At 44.8% G+C, this 22041-nt stretch overlaps 1 protein-coding gene across 1 annotated transcript in view; it reads right to left on the bottom strand.

Annotated features, from left to right (window-relative positions):
* IFITM10 (interferon induced transmembrane protein 10) overlaps positions 1 to 22041 on the bottom strand; it is a 95853-nt gene that overhangs the window by 36254 nt on the left and 37558 nt on the right. The window contains exon 2 of the mRNA XM_069223159.1: positions 21419 to 21929. Coding sequence (XP_069079260.1) covers positions 21419 to 21929 — 511 coding nt within the window. The remainder of the gene's footprint in view (positions 1 to 21418; positions 21930 to 22041) is intronic.

A 22041-nucleotide genomic window follows, 5' to 3' on the forward strand; every position in this document is an offset into this window, starting at 1 on the left:
ATTATAAAACTGCATACCATAAATGTACAGTTGTATTTGACATATTTACATTTTTAGACAGAGGAAGATTATGTGATTTGTTCAACATAATAACATTTTCAGTTAAGTACCAAGGTCAGGGTTCGAACCCAGGCCCCGGTACCAAACTCATCAGTTTACCATTAGATCACACATCTGCAGCATGCCTGTCACATATGTAGCCCCTCAAACACACACAGACATCTGCCACGTGAAGAGCAACACCTCCAACGGGTAGAACAGATATCTCGGCATATCCAACCCGCAGTGTACACCAACGTATCAATTGAAGAAATAAATCATTATTTGCACATTTGAAATTCCTCATTTAGGTTTTTAGAGATGGAAACATTTGAGGGGAAACATTCCGCATTTAAAATCGCGTGTGTATAAATTATTCTCGATAAATTGTCGTGTTTGAAGAGGATGTGCTGCGTGCAGTGAACTCTTCTTCCTATGCACGTCTTCAGATTCCTGATAATTGCTGGCCCCAGCACAGCTCATCCCTCACTCTTGTCGTTAATTGTCCTGCCAGCGCGCGAATGAGGAAGAAAAATGTTCTAGAGGGTACGATATTGTCACACCCGCAAGAGACTCCCAGACCATTCCCACCTGAGGTGCAGGAGTCCAGTGACGCCGCCCGGGCTCCCAAGCCGCTCTCACTAGTGTCTGGAGAAAAATGACACAGGCTCGCAAGACAGTCCCTCAGGAGAGTCAAATGTTCAAAGACGCCAGTCAGGCTCCCAGACCGTTCCCGCCAGAGGCTCCGGACTTTGATGATGCTGACGAGGCTCTTGCACATGGACGTCGATTCACCGAAATGCCAGGGGTAGTTGAAGTGACATCCAATGCAATGTGACCAGTGCTTAATTTGTAAATAAAAAGGTGTCGGTGCCCAAGCCTTGCTCCTAAACACGCGGCTGCTGCAATTAATTGTGCGAACACAGAATACTGAGGCAGGTAATCCTGAAGCCATCTCGGACCTCTCCAATCCATTTACAGACACTTCCTGCCCCTTCGGCTCACCCTTGCAGCTCCGTCTTTCCCATATGTGTCTTTTGTTCGCAGTAAATGCTTGAGGCAGAAAAATAAGGGGCAGCCCTCATAAATAAGTGCCAGTGCCCCGCAATGGGAAAAACAAGCACAAATTAAGCACCAAATGTGGCCTTTACTTTCACTCCCACACATGGTTAAACAAACACACTTACATACACTAGCTCTCATATAAACACACCCTCAGCAACAAGCACCACACTCTATACATTTAAAAGCATTTTTGCGTGTACCTCAGCTGACAGTGAAAGACATTTTCCTACTAATAGTACTCCATTTTTTATTACACTACTAGTGAAAAAGTTTTTATTATTCATTGTCGTTCAGGGGCGGCTCCTCTATTAGGGCGGAGGAGTGTTGCTCCCTTGCCAGCAGCGGCAGCTGCAAAACCTGTTTATTATAATTTTCTTTTAAAGGGGCAGGGCCACAGCGGTGACGAGCACTGAGGGGGCACTTCCCCTCATTGCACATGTATGTTTGGCCGTCTGTCTCGGTCAGGCAAAACACACATGTGCATTTTTCTCTCTCCAGCCCGGCAACTGGAGAGAGCCTGCACAGGCTCCCAGTCTGCGTGGGAGGGACCTGGCTGGGCTTGGCCGCAGGGTAGGCTGGGAGGCTGTGCCTCCCTGCACCAGAGCAGCAGCGCAGTGGCAGAGAAGGTAAGTGTTTTTTAAATTTAATAAATGTAATTTTTATTCCCCCCCCAGCCATGCCGCCCCACCTCTTCCACGTCTTGCGAGCCGCTCCTGGTGTAGTTAAAAAAATTACAGAAAACAAGGAAAGTGGAGCCCCAGTCTACATCCATAAGCAGGAGCTACCCTTGTGTTGCTGGCTCTGATGTTCTCACCTCTGAGACCAGGTATCTCCAAGGCAGTGCCAGGGGTCATAAGGGACAAGCCAGGGATTTCAGCTGAAACTCCTAAATGACGTCTATGCTCTTGCACCTTTCCAGCCACAGGCTAGGGAGTCTGATGCTATTGACTAGGCATTCACACGAACCTGCTCTGCAACATAAACACACAAGATTTTTTCACCAAAGCAAAACATGAGTCAAAATATACCTGCATTTTTTGCGTACATATATATATATATATAAGTATATATATGTATATATATATATATACTGTATATAAAAAAAACTTTAACACACAAAAGATAGAACTGTGTTTCAGGAAAATTCAGTTTAATTCAGTTTATTTTCGCATTACAAAAACAACACCTAGTGCAAAATCAGATAGCCTTACTTTTTCAACTAAGCCTTATTCTTTATGAAACTTGGATAACACAAGTAGAACAATACATAAACAAAAGGCATTTCAGTTATGTTATTTTACAGTTGCTGCAGTGTTCTCTCTTGCCATAGTGCAAAATATTGATGTAATTGGGAATGATCCATTCACTATTACACAGATCATAAAATGAAGCACGTAACCGGTTGTAATGACATTCTTAATCACATAAAAGGTGATGAAAAAAAGTTACAGAATCGCAAATTGTAATTCATTAATACCAAAATGGTATACCATGGTATATCTGGCCCTTGGCGATGACATTTCCACACATTAGTGTTTGTGTGCTGTATGCTTTTATCAGTAAAACCGTATATCTGTGCAAATGTAATGGTCATTTCAGTTTAAGAAATGTTGTCTCTAATGGCAGTGCGCTACCACGCCATGCATACTCCACTGTACCCCAATCCACTCTACTTCACTCCGTTGTACGCCTCTCCACTCTATGCCACTCCACTCCACGTTAAACTATGCCACTGTCCGCCACACTACTCTTTGCAATCTACGCCAATCCCCTCTAACCCACTCTACTCCACTAAACTCTACACCACTCTACAATCCTGCACTCTATGCGACTGCAGTCTATGCCAATGCACTCTACTGTATACCACTCCACTCTACGCCAGTGCACTCTATGCCATCCACTCTAATCAACTCTAATCCACTCTGCACTGCTGCACTCAATGCCACTGCACTATACCCTACACCATTCCACTCTACTGTGCACTGTTTCACTCTATGCCACTTCATTTGACTCCAAAACAATCTATTCTGCACCACTCCACTCTACTCTATGCCAGTGCAATGTATGCTGTACCACTCTACTCTGCGCCACTCTACTCTGTACCACTCTATGTTGCTTCACTCTACTTTAATCACTGAACTCTATGCCAATGCACTTTATGCCAATCTACTCTGCACCACTGCTGTCTATGCCACTATACTCTACAACACTCTACACCACCCCACTCAACACCATTGTACAGTACGTCACTGCACTCTACCCCATATCTGTGCTGCCAGTTAACTCTATGCCACTCTGCTCTAGGACACTGCATTCTACTCTGCAGGAGTCCACTATACGTCACTAAATTCTAACCAGCACTCCCCTCTGCACTGCTCCACTCTACATCACCCCACTTTACTCTGCAACTCCGCACTCTTTGCCACTGAACTTTATGCCACTATACTCTACACCACTGCACTCTGCGCCACTGCACTCTACATCACTCTATAGCACTCTACAACAATGCATTGTATACCACTACATTCTACGCCACTCTACTCTGAATCACACTTCTCTATGCCACTGCACTAATCTACTCTTAACGACTGCACCCTATGACCCTGCACTCTTCTCTATGCCACTGCACTCTACGCCACCACTCTACTCTGAAACAATATACTCTATGTCACTGCATGCTATGTCACTCTGCACTATTACACTCTACGCCACTGCACTCACTCTAATGCACTGTATGTGAATGCATTCCACACCACTTTACTCAAAACCACTACACTTTACCCCACTGCACTGCACAGCACTATACTCTACTCTGCAACATTCTACACCACTATACTCTACTCAGCAACCCTCTCTGCCATTGTACTCTGCACCACACCACTCTACTTGTGCCACTCTGCTCTGCACCACTGCATTACTCTATCCAGCTGCACCAGTCTCCGCCACTCTAATCTACCGTACACCACTGCACTCTACACCACTTCATTCTATACTACTCTACTATGCACTGCTGTATTCTATGCAGTGCACTCTACTTTACTCTTTACCACTGCACAGTATACCACTCCAGTCTAGGCCATTCCACTCTACTCTGGACCACTGCACTCTATCCCACTACTCTATGACACTACACTCTATGCAACTGTACTCTACGTTGCACCACTCTACTCTACGTCACTGCGCTCTAAGCCACTCTTCTCGCAACTATTCACTCTAAACCACTTTATTCAAAAGCAATGCATCTGTGCCATTGCAAACTCCACCAACTACTCTGCACTGTACTAATGCCACTATACTATACTCCGCAACTCTACTCTATTCCACTGCACTCTATGCTACTGTACACCATTGCACTCTACATCACTGCACTCTATGCCACTCTATTCTACTCTAGGTCACTGTACACCACTGCACTCTACAGCACTCTACTCTGCAACACTCTATGGCAATACACTCTAAGACTTCTGCTCGGCAAGGCTGCACTCTCTGCCACTGAACTCTACTCTACTCTGCAACACTGCACTCATGGCCACTACACTCTACTCTGCATCACTCAACACAAACACCAAAGATACTTAGTTCAATGCTTTGAAAAACTGCACAGGAATCTATTCGACAATTATATTTGTTTAGGTAAATGATTTAATGCTCGGACCTACAACATGAAACCAGGCCTACACGGTGGAGTGGGAATAAGGAGAGAAGAAGAAAAGGGTTATGCCCAACATCAAGAAGACAAGAGACGCCAGTGCTCTTTGCGAGCAAGTACCTAATAAATAATTGGTAATGAACAATAAGGTCAGGCTCTTAAAAGGTCATGTATGCCACTTGTGATCTGTCATAATTTCTACACAAAAGGGAAAATGCCCTGGTCATCATCAAGTTAGCTGGTCTTTCAAACACCTCTGAGATGGCTGAGCATTAACAAAAAGATGTCAATGCAGTAAAAAATAGTGCCCAACTGTGAAAAGAGGTAAACAAAAAAAACGTATATAAGCATTAAAAAGAGCCAGTAACTAAAGTCCTATGCGGGTACAAAAAAATTTACATTTGGTCAAAATTAGTCCTAACGAAGATTAATTGATATTCTGAACTGCATATATAGGTTCAGCTTACCAAAAAGAGTAATGTCTTGTGCCCAGCAATGAGTGAAGGGGAACATATTTTCTGTTGGAGGATAAAAGCAGGCGGTCAGTGCCTAGAGGATAATGGTGGATGAAACACAGCGGTGGCCTCTCTGTAAAAAGAAGTCTCTGTAAGGGTATTTAATGTAACATATAATGAGGTCTTAAATGGTTACCAAAGTGTTTGCAGGTCACTGAACTTCCGTAGATATCCTTTTGTATTTGTGTCCATCTGTAGAAATTTGTAATAATTTACACTATTTGGTTATTCAGAAAGCAAAATGTATCCTTTGTAAAGAATCCAGATATGGAAGGAAAATCAGATAAAGACCAACTGCTGTCTACGCCTATTCCTTTGGCTATTTCAAAGCCTCTTCCAAGCTTTACACAGTTAAAAATTACCGTAGACAATTTAGAGGCTGTTAATGGGGTTATAAACAAATCACTCATTAACAGTTGACCAAGATTATCAAATTGTATTTTTAATAGTAATTCTGTTGATGGAGTTTGTTGGTTAATAAAACATGACGAAGTCAGTACATCTTTCGTGATCATTTTGGTGACATCAGGGCAGGGGAATCAGAAATGAACGGATAGAAGATTAGCGTTTTACAGAAACTCTAAAATTCAATAAAAATGCTAGTAAAAAGCGCTCTATAACGCTGACCCTGGATTACAGTCACTTTTATCTGATCATTTCCGATTCCCCTGCCCTGATGGAGTGACATTGTAACCAAAATTGTTGCAAAGCATTCGTTAGCTTCATCTTTGTTTTCAGGCGATGCCGCCCGTGCCCCCCACCCCCGCCAGCAGCAGCAGCTGCAAAACATTTACTACAAAACAATAATAAACTAGGTTTATTATCCTTTTGTAGTAAAAGGGACATGGCATTAGGGATGACCAGAACTGAGGGGGAGGGCTGTGCTCTCCCCCTCAGTGCACATGTATGTTTGGCCAGCCGTCTTGGACCGGCCAAACATATATGCGCAGTAGGCTCTCTCCAGCCCAACAACAAAGTTGCTGGGCTGAAGAGAGCAAGCACAGGCTCCCAGTCTGCCTGGGAGCACCCTGGCTGGGTGGTCCCAGCCAATGCGAATGCTGCTTTGAGCAGCATCAGGATTGGCTGCAGGGCAGGCTGGGATCCTGTGCCTGCAGTGCAGGAGAGGAGTGGCGCGGCGGCTGCGACGGCGGAGAAGCAGGTATGTTTTATTTTTTTTATTCTTTCACCCCCCACCCCTCCCCTGCACTGCCCTGCCCCAACAAACACCTGCAAGCTGCTCCTGTTTGTTTTTATAAACTAACACAATGCATAAAAAAGATTACCTTTAAACACGACAATGTGGTAAACTTGATCAACTCTTAGGAGTTATTTTTTTCTGAGCCTTTAAAACAACCACTACATTTTCTACATAGGATGTTTCCTTTGTTGACATTTAAACATTTCGATGTATTTGTATAAGTGGACTCCTTCCCCTTCAATTATGACCCTTACTCAGATTACCCTTTGCATTTGGATGCTTTGTTGTTGGTTTACTAATAGCCATTCTACTTTTACATCAGTTAGTGGCTGCTATCTTCTACTTCATGATGCCCTCCAGTACCTCCTGTGCTTTCTACACTATTCTACCCATCACGGTATCATATATTTATAACAATATGCCAGTGCCTCAACTAGATCGTGACATTTTCAACCTTTCAATGGTTTTCTGAAATCTGCAAATTTAATAATCCTTTGTTGCCTTATCTTGCCCCTCCTGCAGTGCCTTCCACATCTCCCAAACAAGTAAGGGTATCATATAAGGAACTATAAGCTTCAGGCTGAGGCACTGTTGACCAGTTTAGATGTTCCACTAGCATCAGCACAAAGAACAAAGGGTGCAATTAAACACTATTGTATTATTTTTACTATTGCCCTTGGAAGTTTGAAATTATATTGGTCTCTAAAAACAGAGTAGGTAGGAACACTGTTGAGTGTGGTGTGAAGATAGTGTGTCATTGCTGCTTCACAGTGGTTTACCAATTTCTTTTTTTGTACTTGGAAGAAATCCTCTAAGGCTTTCTGTAGCAGATGGAATCTATCAAAGCCAGCTTCAAATGGATGTGCTGTAATCCAATTTCTATTTGTAAGCACTTTCTATGAAAGAGGATGCTACCAGAGGGGTGGAAAGTGATGAGTGCCTCAGCGAAAGCTAAGTTAGACCGAAGGAGAGGAATGTGGGACAGATTGCTGGATTCTGTGAAAATGGACCTGCAGATGTTGTGCAGGTGAGTTACCATATTTAGAATGCCTTGATGATACGATTGGTTCAGAAAAGTCCCCTGCAGTGGGATGGGTGTACTTTCCTGTCCTGAGTGCCACAGCTGCACAGATATGTGGATCCCTCGTACTGATTTTTGGTCATGGTTGAACTCAAATAATGTGGGCACGCAGTGACCTACTGTCGTAGGTAGGCTACTGCCTTTTTCCGGAGCTTTATATTTGTATTGTATTTTTGATTATTTTTGGCATTGACTAACATTAACAGTACAGTGCTTGGCTTCAGAAACTTCAAAAACTTCAACATTACAGAAAGAAAGAAAACAAGAACTCCCTCCCCCCACCGAAACTACGTAGCAACACAGGAGTTTCATTATAACTTTATTAACCTTTAATAAGAGCACATCTGACAACCTGCCCGTTTGCAGGCTGGCCAGTTAAAGAACGATCATACCCTACAGTGGCCCTAGTCATGATATAGCTCCAGTCCTTGTTGTGTTCCCCCAGTGTGGATATTTGGTTGTAATCTTAAGCAGCACCACATAAGCCTATTGATTTGATAGCAGCGCATCTATACTCGTGTTATTATTCTTCGTCCATTGTAGGACGAGTCACTGAATTTATCATGTCTGCCAATATATACACTTCTGCTTGTTTTTCATCCGTTCTCACTTCTTTCATAGACTTCCACTTGGCCCATGTCCATTCAAACATACCCTGTTCCCACGCAATTGCCATTGGGGGTTTAGAGGTCATGCCAATGTATAGCAACTCATTGCTTTCCCAGCAGTATACAAGGCGACAAACTTTAATTGCATATTTCCCCCGCTAGGTTCAGGGAGAATGCTAAGACATTGTTTCACTGAGGCTTCCACTTCAATAGCTGTCACTCATCTCAACGTTTCAACTACATCCCTCCAAAAATCATCATTAACTCTGCATGACCAGGATACATATAAGAGTGACGCATTGGGCATGTGGGGGATCTATCCTTGTATAGAGTGTGTATTCTCTCCGGGGTTATGTATGTGCAATTGAGAACATTAGAGTGTACTAACATAAACTTAGTGTTGCTTGCTATACATTTCACCTAAGAACAAGCCTTCATCCATTCTTTATCTGCAGGGGACTCCTGTATGTCATCATCCCATTTTTGCCTTGCTTGCAGAGGTGACTGTGTCCTGTCATACTTTTTTTTTTGTAACTCTTTTTACTGAAACAAAGCTCAACGTACAATGCATGCAGCAGATACCACAGAATATGTTTATTATAGCCATAGTACTTGTTTTCATAGCACATATTACAGTGTGAAACTGTAGAGTTACATAAGACAGCTGGACAAACATCCTGGAGACTTTTTGACCCCATCTCTCCTTCTCCCACCCCCTTTGGGTCCTCTCCACCACTCTTCTTCTGTTAATCTTCAGAGTCTCTAAACATCGACCATCGCAACCATACTTTCTCATACTTTCTGGAACAGCCACAACTCTGACATACCACCCTCTCTGCCCGTTGGCACCAGTCCAGATCTCTCTTCTATTCAGGAACCCCAGGTGTCCCGACCACCCCCCACAATTGTACTATGATCCGCCTCGCCACTCCTGCCACTACATTTAACCACATTTTCAAGTGTTTGGGCCAAGTATCTCCCCTGTGATATGTAGCAGGAGCCATCTGGGTTCTAATGGGATTTGTAAAGCTGTCACCTTGGACATAATTTGTGTAATCTCCCTCCAGAACTCCTGTAGCCTTGGACACTCCCATATAATTAGAAAAAATGATCCAGTTATACCACAGCCCCTGACACAGAGGTCAGTTTTGCTCCTCCCCAACCTATACAAAAGTGTTCTTGAATAGTATGTCCTGTGTAGGATTCTTAATTGTATTAACATGAATCGAGCCCTAACGGCAATCTCCCTGGGGCTCTGAATGGTCTCTGTCCAGTCATCCTCTTCTTTCAATCCTATGTTACACTCCCACGCTGATCGGAGGTGCTGTAGTAGGTCAGGTGAGTTATTAAGTAATTTCCCATATATTAGAGCGATAACTTTATCTGGCATTGGCTTCAGTAGGAGTCTATCCTCCAGTGGCGCCTACTCTGGGAGCTGCTCTCCCTCAGGGACGTGACATCTCAGGGCATGTCCCAACTGGTTATAGCAAAACTGCTCCGAGCTAGTCAACTCATTCTCATCTGACAGATCTGTAAAAGGCACCAGCGTTCCCCCTCTCCAAACATCCCTCAGATACTCAATTCCAATCAGTCTCCATTGTCTAAATCCCCCAATCTTGAGCAGTTCTGTGCTATTCCAGAGAGGAGTACGATTTGTCAGTTTTTTCTTCCAGCCAAGAAACTTGCTAGCCTCCCTCCAGGCTCAAACCACTGTCTGAGTGTGTTCCGGTATCAGCCCTTCCCCCCGTACCATGGAGGAGTGACAAATACACCCCCATCCCCCATAGCCTCTCTGTCCACCTGAAATGCTGGGTCATTCCGAGACGCAAAGACCCATTAGTTTATGATACTTAAGTGAGCTGCCCAATAATAGAGGCGCCTATCTGGCACCGCTAGCACCCCTTCATACACTCCACGCTGGAGCTTGGGCCAAGAGATACGAGAGCTCCCCTGTACCACAGGAGCTGAAGGAGCTCTCCATTGACTTTTCTGAACATCTCTGGCAGCACCCGGTAAGGTGTTTTCTGCAGGGCATATAATAGGCATTGGAGAGCCATCATCCTAAACAGATCCGCCCTGTTCATCAGCAATATTGGGAGTCCCTACCAATGCTCCACGTCAGTCCAGAGTTGCTCCACCTGACAATGTAAATTCTCCCGCAAGAAAGCATTGACTGTTCTAGTAATGTAAATGCCTAAGTACTTGAACCCGCCAAGTACAACCAGGGCTTTACTACTCGCTATGTATGAGTATGAGCCAAAAATCTGGAATATATGTAGGAATCTATGTATAGTGGCACATGTCTGGTAGCATATAATAGAATGTCGTCTGCGTAAATCGATATACGTTCCTTCCATCACCCTGCACCCTCAATTCCTGGCACTAGAGATTCCTGCCTAACCCAGGCTGCCAGCGGCTCCAGCCCAAGAGCGAAAAGTATTGGGGAGAGAGGGCATCCCTCTCTCATACCTCTCTGCAATGTAAAGGGGTGAGAGGTCGCCCCATTGACACGCACCTTCGCCATTGGGGCCTGAAACAGGAGCCTAATCCATGCAGAGAAGGAGGTTCCAAACCCCATCCTGGCCAGGATGGCAAAGAGGTATGTCCATTCGATACTATCAAATGCTATGCGTGTATCTGGAGACATCAGGACCGCGTCCTCGTGGCCTGATGCTTTCGTCATATGTAGGACTCCATACAGTCTCCTCAGATGCGGCATGAAACCGGTTTTGTCCGGGTGGACCAGGGACGTAATGACCTTTTAAAGTCTGTTGGCCAGAAACTTTGCAAGCACCTTGGCCTCTAAATTTAAGAGACAGATGGGTCGGTATGAACTGCAGGCTTCAGGATTCTTACCCGGTTTCAGTACCACCACTATTGTTGCCATGTGTAGATCCTCCGGGAGTGTCCCCTCCCTCCTACTCTCCCTAAACATTTCTATCATATGCTCTGCAACTTCCTTTACCATACTTTTATAGAGTTCCACAGGTATGCAGTTTGGGCCTGTCACCTTCCCGCTCTGAAGATCCCTGATTACATCCCCAACCTCCTCTATCATCAAGTCCAGCTCTAGTCCCACTCTGTCTTCCCTAGAAAGTACACTGAGGGGGATATCTTTTAAAAGGTCCGCACGATCCTCCACAGTGTACGAGGATGGAGACATATATAATCGCTCGTAGTATGCAGCGAAAGCTTTTGCAATGGCCTCCCCCATTACATGCTTCTTCCCCTCTTGATCTCTCAACGTTACCACCAAGCTTCTCTCCCTATCTCTACATTCCAGCTAGGCTATACTTTTATTCGCCAACGTCATAAATATGGTGCTGCATCGCCAGTGCATGATCCCTGGCTTTATTTTCAGTCAAATCTCGAAGCTCTTGCTGCCTCAGTGTCCTCTCATACTTGACCAGTGCTTTATACAGGTGCTACAAGTTTTTTACCCAGTCCTGCCTCCAGTAGTGCCTTTAGAGCAGCAGGGGGCTCTGGCGTAGATGGGAAACATGTTTTGTAATAGTACTTCTCAATTTGCACATTACAAGAACCGGCCATGACCCACCCCAAACGCCTCATTACCTCCTCTAGTGTCACTAATGCTTCTTTGGGGTTTAAATTGTCTAGGACAGACAACTTTCCTCCCTCCACTGGGCCATAGACATGATTTGATCTATTGCCTGGAATGCCTTGAGCCACCAGATCTGTAAGGGTTTCAGGTATGTGGACCTTCTCAATACTCTTTATATTGCCTGTTTCCACATTTGTGATACCTGATGTACTGTATATGGAATCTGTTCTGAAAGACATTCCACCTTCTTAAGGAAAACAGATAGTTTTGTTCCTACCAGTAGTCACCCATAGCTCTTAGCTGGAGTTAAGTGACATGAGCGCAGTGGTGGCAGCATACTTGTTTTGTGTTTGGTAGTGATCAATAGTGTGAGCAGACATTTTTCTTTGTCACAGGAGTGGTGCCTAAGAACCCACTCATGTAAAGCTCCAGTGCTCTAAACTTAACTCACCTTGGCCTACATGGATATTGTGTTCAGCACCAGACATACATTTGCATGCTCAGATGTATGTGGGTCTGTGCATGGTAGATTACATGGAGGTCTGTAGATTCTATTTTTCATTCCCAGAGCCTGGAAATGCTAATGAGGGTGAGGACTGCAATCCTCAGACAGATGTTGATTGCGGACATTCCTAAGGGCTAGGAACACACACCCTGGAGGAAGGACAGCCGAGCATCTTCTGTGCACATCAAAGGTGTCTTTGACTCGAAGAAGTGTTACTGGTCAGTGGGGCCTGGGCTTATAGCCAGATAGATGGTGAGTCTAATAAGTTTAGCACTGTAAGAGCAGGGAATCATGAAAGAGAAGAAGGCTTAGTCATTTGATTCTTTGTGAGGCATATTTCAGTGGAGGCTGACAGCAAGATGTGGTCCCTGGTTACTCCCTTGACCTGTGTTGTGGGTCAATCTGACCTGAAGCCACTCCTGTCACAGTAGACTGTCCCTCTGACAAAGGGCAGGGGAGTAGAGAGCACTTTGAAGGAGCTGACACCCACAATGTGAATTTCAAAGGACCAGACACTAAACTACATTTGCATCTGGATGAGAGCTATAAAGTTGAGAGCATGAGTCCCATGTGTAGTTCAAAGGCATTGTCCATCGGAGGGGAAGATCATCAAGACTTCTAGTGGACGAAACCAAGATGAGGGACCAAGGTCTGCTAGTTTCCCTGCTTGGTAATGGGTCATCACTGAGGAAGTCAAGACCACCTCATTCCTTCCCCGAGCCTGGATCACCAGCCTTCTGCCTGCCTGCCTGCCAGGGCCAGTGGACCCAGTAAAAAGAAGGATAGTACCGGGAGGGAGCAAGGCCCAGCAGGGATCCTGCTGAGTGGATCTGGGGAAATGGAGTCTAAGATCCTTGTTCCGGTCGCGACCGCTGCTTGGACAAAGTTGGTGACCCCCATATGTGAATAGGGGGGCCATCATCAAGCAAGGGTCATCACTTGTGTGCAGAGCAGGTCAATAAACACCATATGCCATGAAGTAAGTGCCTTCATCCTTGTGCAGAGCCAGTCTGCAGCCACCATGTGACAGGTGTAGGCTGCCATGAAGTTAGGGCCAGCACCCTTGTGCAAAGCCAGTTGATGACCCTGTGAGCAAGGAGGGGCCACTGTGGAGACACATCTTTTCCCCTGGATTGTCATGGCCGGGCCACTGTGAAAAACATCTGCAGATTTCAAGGATCTGAGGAGAAGGATATCCGAAACAGACTGAAGAAGCCCGGTGCATAAAAGGGGAAGGATTACAAGAGGTCACGAACCCTCAGCAATGGGAAACCAGAGCTTACAGAGACATGCTCCAGTCCTCCTGCAGGTGCTGGCTGTCATTGGGTTGGGTAAAACGTTTCTAGACCAGCAGGCCTACTGGGAACTCACACAAATTTAGCACTAGCACTGCTGAAAGCGATTCTTAAGACCAAACTTAGACTTGGCTGCTTGGGACAAGAGTGGGTTGTATCTGAAAGTCGCATCTAGTATCAAATGGGGAATAACCTGGCTCACTCGAGGCTTACTCAAATGAGAAAGAGGGACTCTGGGATACTGCTCAGGCTGAGCTAGCATACCAACTTTAAGATACTGTGAATGTTATTTAGTGTGTTGCTTCTATGCTTTGTGTTTGTATGTGGATTTTTTTTTCATAAAATCAAGTCTTTTACTGAACAATCATCTTATTGCCTCACACCTAACCCCCCCACAAAGCACCTTAGACTGCTCAGTCCATACTGCCACTGCCAGCCAAGTGCTGAAAGGGGTAGTACTTGGCCCAGTTACTCAAGATCCATAATAGGGCAGCAGGAGCAAAAGGAGACAATACCTACAATTGGGCCCAGTTATCTGTGTCTGCCCCATGGCCCTCTGAGAGAGGTTCTGTCAGTACCTAAAAAAATATGACGTAAAAAAATCAGACTTTAAAAATCAAGTATTTAAGTTATAGCTGAAATGTCTATGGGAAATACAAAAATAAAGACATAAAAAAGTTAAACTTTTGCTCCTGCATCTGCGAATTGTACACAGAAATACATTAACCATCAATCTAACCTCATCTTTATCCCTAATCTTAAATTGATCATCCCTCACACCATGTAATCTCTGCCATTTTATTGGATATACTCCCCATGATACGTCCAATGCCACTTTTCTACCATACCTTTTTCTTATACCATACCTTGCAACATTATTACTCAAACCCTAACCCTCACCAAACTCATAAATCTGTCCTAAGCATAACCCCATCCTTTACCAAAACCTTAAGCCCCCTAACCAAATGCTATCACTAACCTTTACTAATACCCTGTCCCTAACTGCTACACCTTACCTAATATCATCTCTCACACCATATATATATATATCTAACCATAAGCACTAAACATGCCTTCAAATAAACCATAAACTTCTACCTGAACCCACATTTTGTCCCGCGTGTTTTTCCTAATGTTTAAAACTTTTTTTAATTATTTGTTTTCTAGCTTAATTTGTTTGCTTTTATGTCTTTTTATCTCTACTTTTTGATACACTAGCTTTTTAATTCTAGTTTTTTTACTGTGAATCACACAAAAAAATCACCTGAGGCAAAGGATTTTGGAAACATACATCCTGATCTGAGATAGCTCATTTGACAACAGCCATACCCAGGCTTGGGCAGAGAACCTGAATAATGCAACACTTTAACACTGCATGCAAATTCACAGTCATGAACATTTGGGTAGTACAATGAAAACTCAAAGGGATATTACCTGTTTGGAATAGTCACATGATTTTACAGGCAGGAATTAAAACTGGTCAAGAGAAACTTTATAGAGCCCTCAAAAAGCTGAGAGGGTGACAAAATGGCACAAAAGAAGGGCTAGAACATGTTACTGATGTTGTACCTGATTGTTTGTAAATAGTGTCTCCTTGCAAAAAAGTGCATGGTTCAGCTGACCCTCCTTATCTTCTCTTGCAGCTATGTCTAACCAAGTGTTAAGCCTGGGTGTTCACTGGGAAACATTTAGGGCCAAAACATACATTCACATTCCCTGAGTCACCTAAAGACATAAAGTGCCAGCAAGGAAGGAGCATTTAAAGAAGATCAGTTGGCTCAATTATCTCTGCCAACACAGGGATTTGGGTGGTTTGCTATAGTGTCAAGAATGGCTGCCTGGTGTCCACCAACATATGGGCCCTCATTCTGACCTTGGCGGTCTTTTCGCAAGACCGCCGAGTTACCGCCGCGGTAAAGACCGCCGACCGCGGCGGTATGCCGCTGCGCGTATTCCGACCGCTGGGAGCGTTCCGCCGGAATACCGCCAGCAGCCACACTGGCGGTCGGCGGGAAAGTGGAGACTGGTCAACCTCCACCGCCACGCCAGCAGAACACCGCCCCCAGAATTACGACCCACATTTCTGTGTGGCGGTCTTCTGTTGGCGGTCTTCTGTTGGCGGTCACGTCCCTATGGCTCCCGTCGCCTCCCGGAGGACCAACGCACAAGGTAAGTTGATCGTCCGTGAGGGGAGGGGGTGGGGGGTGTTGTGTGATGTGTGCGTGCATGGAGGTGTGCGTGTGAGTGTGTAGAGGGGGTGTGTGAGTGCGTGCATGCGGGCGGGGAGTGCTGCTGTGCCTATGGGCAATGTGTGTAGTTCGGCGGGTGCGCATGTCGGCATGTATGTGTGCGGGTATGTGCCCCCGTTGTGTATGTGTGTGTGTAGGGGGTGTGTATATGTGCATGTTGGGGGTGTGTGCATGTCGGGGTGCGTGTATGTGCATGTCGGGGTGGGGGTGGGGAGGGGGTTCGTACCACCTCTGGGGGGTGGCAGGGGGGTGGAGGGTGTGGGGGGAGGACTCGGGGGGGCAGTGGGGGGTGGGGGAGACCCCTATCAGTGCCAGGGAAGGAATTCCCTGGCCCCGATAGTGCCTACCGCCATGGTTCGCATGGCGGTTCCCGAAACCGCGGCGGTAAGCAGGGTCATGATACCGTTGGCGGTCTTGGGTCGACCGCCGGACCGGAGTGCGCAGACTCCAGCCCGTCGGTCATGACCGCCGTGGCTGTCGGAGTGGGGAAGTGGCGGTCGGTCGCGGCGGTGACCGCCGCGGTCAGAATGCCATTTTTAATACCGCCGGTCTGTTCGCGGTCCGACCGCCGCCTCTCCGCCGACCGCCAAGGTCAGAATGAGGGCCATGGTCTCCTTTTGGTCTCCATAAGTGTCTACAGGATCCCTGCAGCCAGGGCCCACCATGCCAAAGGCAGACTGAGAAAGCAAAGAGTGAGGTGAGAAGTGGGTGCGGAGTCTATAAATGACTACTGCAGCCACACAGCAGTGCTAAGGATGCCAAGAATAGGTTATACTGGGCAGTGCCTTTACACAGCTTTATGTTCTGCAGAATGGAAATTCTAAGTAATCCCCTGCAAAGTAAAGGTAGGTGTAGGAGCCAACCTGCTTCAGCAAAAAAAAGGAAAAGGAGGTTATCAGAGTGAGACCTGTCAGCATAAGCCTGCACCACCTTTGATGAGGGCTCTCAAACTCACAATACTGGAAGGGAAAGCTACAGCCTACAGAGTCAGAAATGAGTGAAGGAAACTTGGAGATGTTCTTATATTCATTAAGACCTTTAAATAGAAGCTTTTAATCTTGAAACATTTTTAAAGGCAAAAGGATCTTTCATAAACCATGAGTTGATTGACTGCAGGATCAATCCGACAAAAGGGATGTTAACAGCTGTACTTCATTATCAAGAATGTCAATGCACAGTATGTCCAAGACCTACCAATACATTGAGCATCTTATTGTTTTGTATGTCCCTTTCACATCCATGTGTTATTCATATCCCACCTGTTCCATCCTCCAGTTTCTTCCCTGTAACCTTATCTACCATAACTGAGCAATTGCAGTAAAGAGATGGTCAAAACAGAGGGAGTTTCCACAGCAACCATCTTTGTCCATGGACAATACACATAGATGTAGCCATACTGCTGGCAAAGATGGCAATATCCATGTCATGGAGGTTACCCTTACCCACAACATCACCCATACATTAATGGGCACAGTGGTTGAAAAATGAACAGAAGCCTAGAGCATAGCGTTAAAAAGTAAGGAAAGTAGTGGATTGATGAAAAAACTATAGTACATCAATGGGATGAAATTACTCAAAATCTTTAACAAGACCACCAAGTAGATCATATACATTGCATCCCAAACATACCATTAGAAAATCCCCACAGAATCCTTGCCAAGTAACGATCAGAAAGGGACATCGGATAATCAATATCTCTTAAGTGTCAAAAGTTGACATGAAAATAAACAATTATTCTTTAACAAGACCATTTAAGAAACAGAGGGGGTCATTCCTACCCTGGCGGTCCGAGACCGCCAGGGTATGGGACCGCGGATGCACCGCCAACAAGCTGGTGGTGCATCCAAGGGCATTCTGACCGCGGCGGTACAGCTGCGGTCAGAAACGGAAAACCGGCGGTGTCCCGCCGGTTTTCCGCTGCCCTATGGAATTCTCCATGGCGGCGCTGCAGGCAGCGCCGCCATGGGGATTCCGACCCCCTTACCGCCAGCCTGGTTCTGGCGGTTCTGACCGCCAGAACCTGGCTGGCGGTAACGGGTGTCTTGGGGCCCCCTAACAGGGCCCCACAAAGATTTTCAGTGTCTGCTATGCAGACACTGAAAATCGCGACGGGTGCAACTGCACCCGTCGCACCTTTTCCACTCCGCCGGCTCCATTCGGAGCCGGCATCCTCGTGAAAGGGTTTTCCCGCTGGGCGGGCGGGCGGCCTTCTGGCGGTCGCCCCCCCGCCCAGCGGGAAACTCAGAATGACCGCCGCGGTCTTTCGACCGCGGTACGGTCTTCTGGCGGTTCCCGCTTGGCGGGCAGCTCCCGCCGCCCGCCAAGATAGGAATCACCCCCAGAGTGCCAAGGGCGAGTGACAAGTCTAACCCCCTTCCTGTTCTTCCCCTATTCTGCTATCCTTCGCCCATAGGAACAATCTCATCACTGCTCCAAAAATTAGATATTCACAAACTAATTCACACTGCAGCAAGATAAACAATAAGTAAAGGGAAGGTCAATGTAGACTCTAGTGTCATTAAGTTTTGCTATGTTACTACTGGGTAATTTTAGGGTTGTTACATAAAATATGGCTCATCCAGTATAATTGAGAAGGAATGACTAATGAGCCACCCATTCGGTGAATAGAAATTAGAGACACTAAAGAAGAACCAATAAGTCGGATAGAACAATCTCTTCAAGACTGTAGACACTACATATGATAATTAAAAAATAATGACAGTAGATCATGCACTTATCAATACCAATAAAAATATGTATACGACTTAAGAATCGAAAAGTAACTAAACTGATTATGTTATACAGTATCTAAAATGTGTATGATACATGAATAAATATTGTACTAATGAAGATAAAAAATACCACGAAATAGATAAAAAAGATGTTTTTTTTGTCACTGGATTGCTGGCATGGTAGATGTGCAATATCAAGTACAATATTATTGGCTACCAATCACTTCCAAAACCAACCAGGAGATGCATGTGTGCCTTCGAATGCATCAGTCCTTGCTTGCTGCTTTGGTGTCCTTGTTGACGCACAGTTTGCAAATTAATCAGAACCTCCCCCTCCCACCAGCTTCATATCCGACTGTCTGACTTCAAAGACACTCAACCAAAACATAGTGTACTCATTTGATAATCCCAATTTGGATGATTTGCTATAAAATAAGAAGTTGTCGGAGGGAGTTCACTTCCAGAAAATCCCTGCCAGGTCTGCTGGCTGCGAGCATAAAGAATAATTACCATATTTCCTAAGGGAGACGAACGTACTGAAATATCAACCAGGGAGCACAGTGAGTGCCCAGTACTAATTCTATTTATGCAGTCTCTGGCTAGAGATTCAATTTCCTTAACATCTCCTTCAGTAATGTGATTAAAGTGAACCCGAAATATGTGTGTGTGTATGTGTGTGTGTGTGTGTGTGGGTGTGAAGAGCATCTTTGCGTAAGAATGTTTAAGTTATTAAAGCATATGAATACCTGTTTTCATGGCATTACTGTGTGCTTTTATTGAGCCAGATCCTACAAAGGTAGTTGATGGGGAAGGCTCCTCTTAAGTTTCTTGGCAATCAGATTGAAAAAAGGGTTACGTCGCCATAATTCATTCCAAAATTGTTTTCCTTAGACCACGCTATCTTCAATTCTGCATGGTTTCCTATATCTTCCTATATATATATCATGCCCCACCCAAGGTCTTGCACATCCCACCACTACTTTCCATTCGCAGTTCTCTTGTATACCTCTAGCTTCTTCCACCACATTGTTTTCTTACCTTCTCTAGTACCATCCTAAATTTTCAATAATGCCCCAATATTGTCCAAACTCCAAAGACATCCATATGCTTTGTTATATTCCAACAAGTATGTTCATGCATATTTGCCAACATTCACCCCATCCATGGTTTCTTCAATATCCATGTTAGCTTATGTCCTCAAATGTTGCACACATGCCACATGAGCGAGCTCTACAGAAAATGTTAATATGTGGGGTTCCCAAGGACCAGTTTTGTACCTTGTTTATGAATCACACTGAGAGGTGATCCTTTAATTTAGACTCAGTTTCTTGTTGTTGTGCAATACATAAGATAACACTGCTCTCATTTTGAGAGTTAGGGGATGAAGGACCAATAGCAATAATACATTTTGTGTGGTCCTTGCAGGCTTCCTCCCTGTCTACAAGTAAACATATCTCTTCAGTGATTGGCACACTGTGAGGCAGACAGGCAATATTAACAAACAAACTAACTTATAAAGATATTGCTTTAGGAAGCTGGGCATTCTTTAAACAAAAGAAAAAAGAGAAGAATAAAGACAGAAAAAAATGAAAAATGGAAGAGAAAAGAAAAGAAGGAGAAGAAGAGACTATAAAAGCAGCAGAGTGAGAAAGAAACGGTAATGTGAGGGAGAAAAGGGGGAAGGAAAGAGGCAAGAGACAATGAGAGAAAGAAAGAAAGGAAAAAAAAAAATGAGGGGAAGACAGAAAGAAAGTTAGAGAGAAAGAAAGTCAGTACAAGAGAGAAAGAAAGAGAAAAATCATACAAAACAGTAAGAAATTAGTGGATAATAGAGAGAAGGGAAGAGAGACAGAGGTGGTGTAAGAGCATGAGAGAGAAAAGGAGAAAGTAACTCAGAGAAGAAGAGGAAGAATGACGAGGGCCAAGGAAACAAATAAAAAGGAAAGAAAGAGAGAAACATACATGAGACAAAAGCAGATCAACAAAGTGAAATAATGAAAAAACAAGAGAATAAGAAAAGGGAAAAAGAAAGGAAGAAACACATGCTAAAAGGAGAAAGGAGAAATAAAGGAAGAAGTAGTAAAATAATGAAAAAAGGAAGAACTGAGACAAGATTAAGAAAGAAAAAAGATAGAGAAAACAATAAGCAGACCAGAATGAAAAAGAGAGCGATGGAAAGAGAAAGCAAAGTAAACAGAGTCAAGTCAAGAAGGAAAGCAGTAGAAAACGTAGAGCCAGAAAAAAATAGAAAATTAAAGAAAGACAAAGACATGAAAGGAGGGTAAGGAGAGAAGGAAGGGGGGATGAGAGATGAAAAGAAAAAAGAAAGTAACAAAGAAAGAGAAAGGGTAGAAAGGGAAGGAAGTAGACAAAGGAGAAAGAGAAAGAAAAACATGAAACAAAGACCACAAAAAAATAGAAATAAGAGGCAGAAGGCAAAGAGGAAAATTTGTGAATGAAAGAAGAAAGAAATAAACAAAGAGGAGAGAAAGTAGGAAGAGGCAAGTACAAAAAATGGAGAAAGGAGTGAAAGGACACAAAAGGATGCCAAAGAAAAAAATAACTATTGAAACATAAAAAGATGGACAGGAGAAAAAGAAACAATGTAACCAAAGAAGGAATGAAGAAAATGAAAAAAAAATAAACAAGTGATTTTTCAGTAAAGTGTGGGCTGCTTGCTGACAGGTAAGTATTGTACAAGCTACCCCGAAATAGTATGAGAACTACTGGTAAGCTGCGATCAGCCTGCTCTAATGTTTCCCATCCACTAGTGTCTTCCTTATTTCTGCGGATTTTCCTTCCTTTATTGTCTCACTGTTCCCAGTTACGCCTTCACATCTCCAAACATGCAATACCGTACTTTTTTATAACCTAGTCTACCTCCCAAAAATCCCACTCCACATATCCCTTCTGGACTCACCTTGAGGGAGTAGGCCAAGGCAATGAATCCAAGGCAGCAGAAATTGAGGTACACAAAGTTGAAGATGGACCACAGGTAATAGTCATTGACCTCAGTTGTGTCAGGGGAGATCTCAATCACTGTGGCAGGGGTAGCCGTCTTGACTGCTGCTGTGCCTGTAGTCACTGTGGTTGAGGTAGTGGTGAGCGTGGTGAGCTTTTTCTTCTTTTTCTCTTTGTCCAGGGAGTGCTTGCACTGAGCTGGGGGCCAGGTGGCATCTCCCTTGAAGCCCTTGTTCTCCATGAGCGGGAGATTAGGGAGAGCTGGGGAGGGCTGCGGAGGTGGAGGAGGGGGAAGAGCAGCTCTAGACTCCAGCAGGTACAACCCAGGAGGATGTGGGTGGTTGGAGGGCTGGGGGCCTGCAATCCGAACCACGTCTCGGGGCGGTAGCACCGGCCGGGGGTGTCTGGTCTTCCTGTCCGTGGTGGCGGGACCTGGGTCACATGACTTGGTCCCTCTGAAGAGAAAGAGACTGGGGATGGAAAGACACAATTATTGAGACACAATTGAGAAGGCTGAACATAAGTGAGAAAATGAGAGTTTGTTTAGTGGTAGGATAGTGAAAAAAACAAAGACCGAGAAGA

Source organism: Pleurodeles waltl, chromosome 3_1 (assembly GCF_031143425.1).
Source record: "Pleurodeles waltl isolate 20211129_DDA chromosome 3_1, aPleWal1.hap1.20221129, whole genome shotgun sequence".
Lineage (NCBI taxonomy): Eukaryota > Metazoa > Chordata > Amphibia > Caudata > Salamandridae > Pleurodeles > Pleurodeles waltl.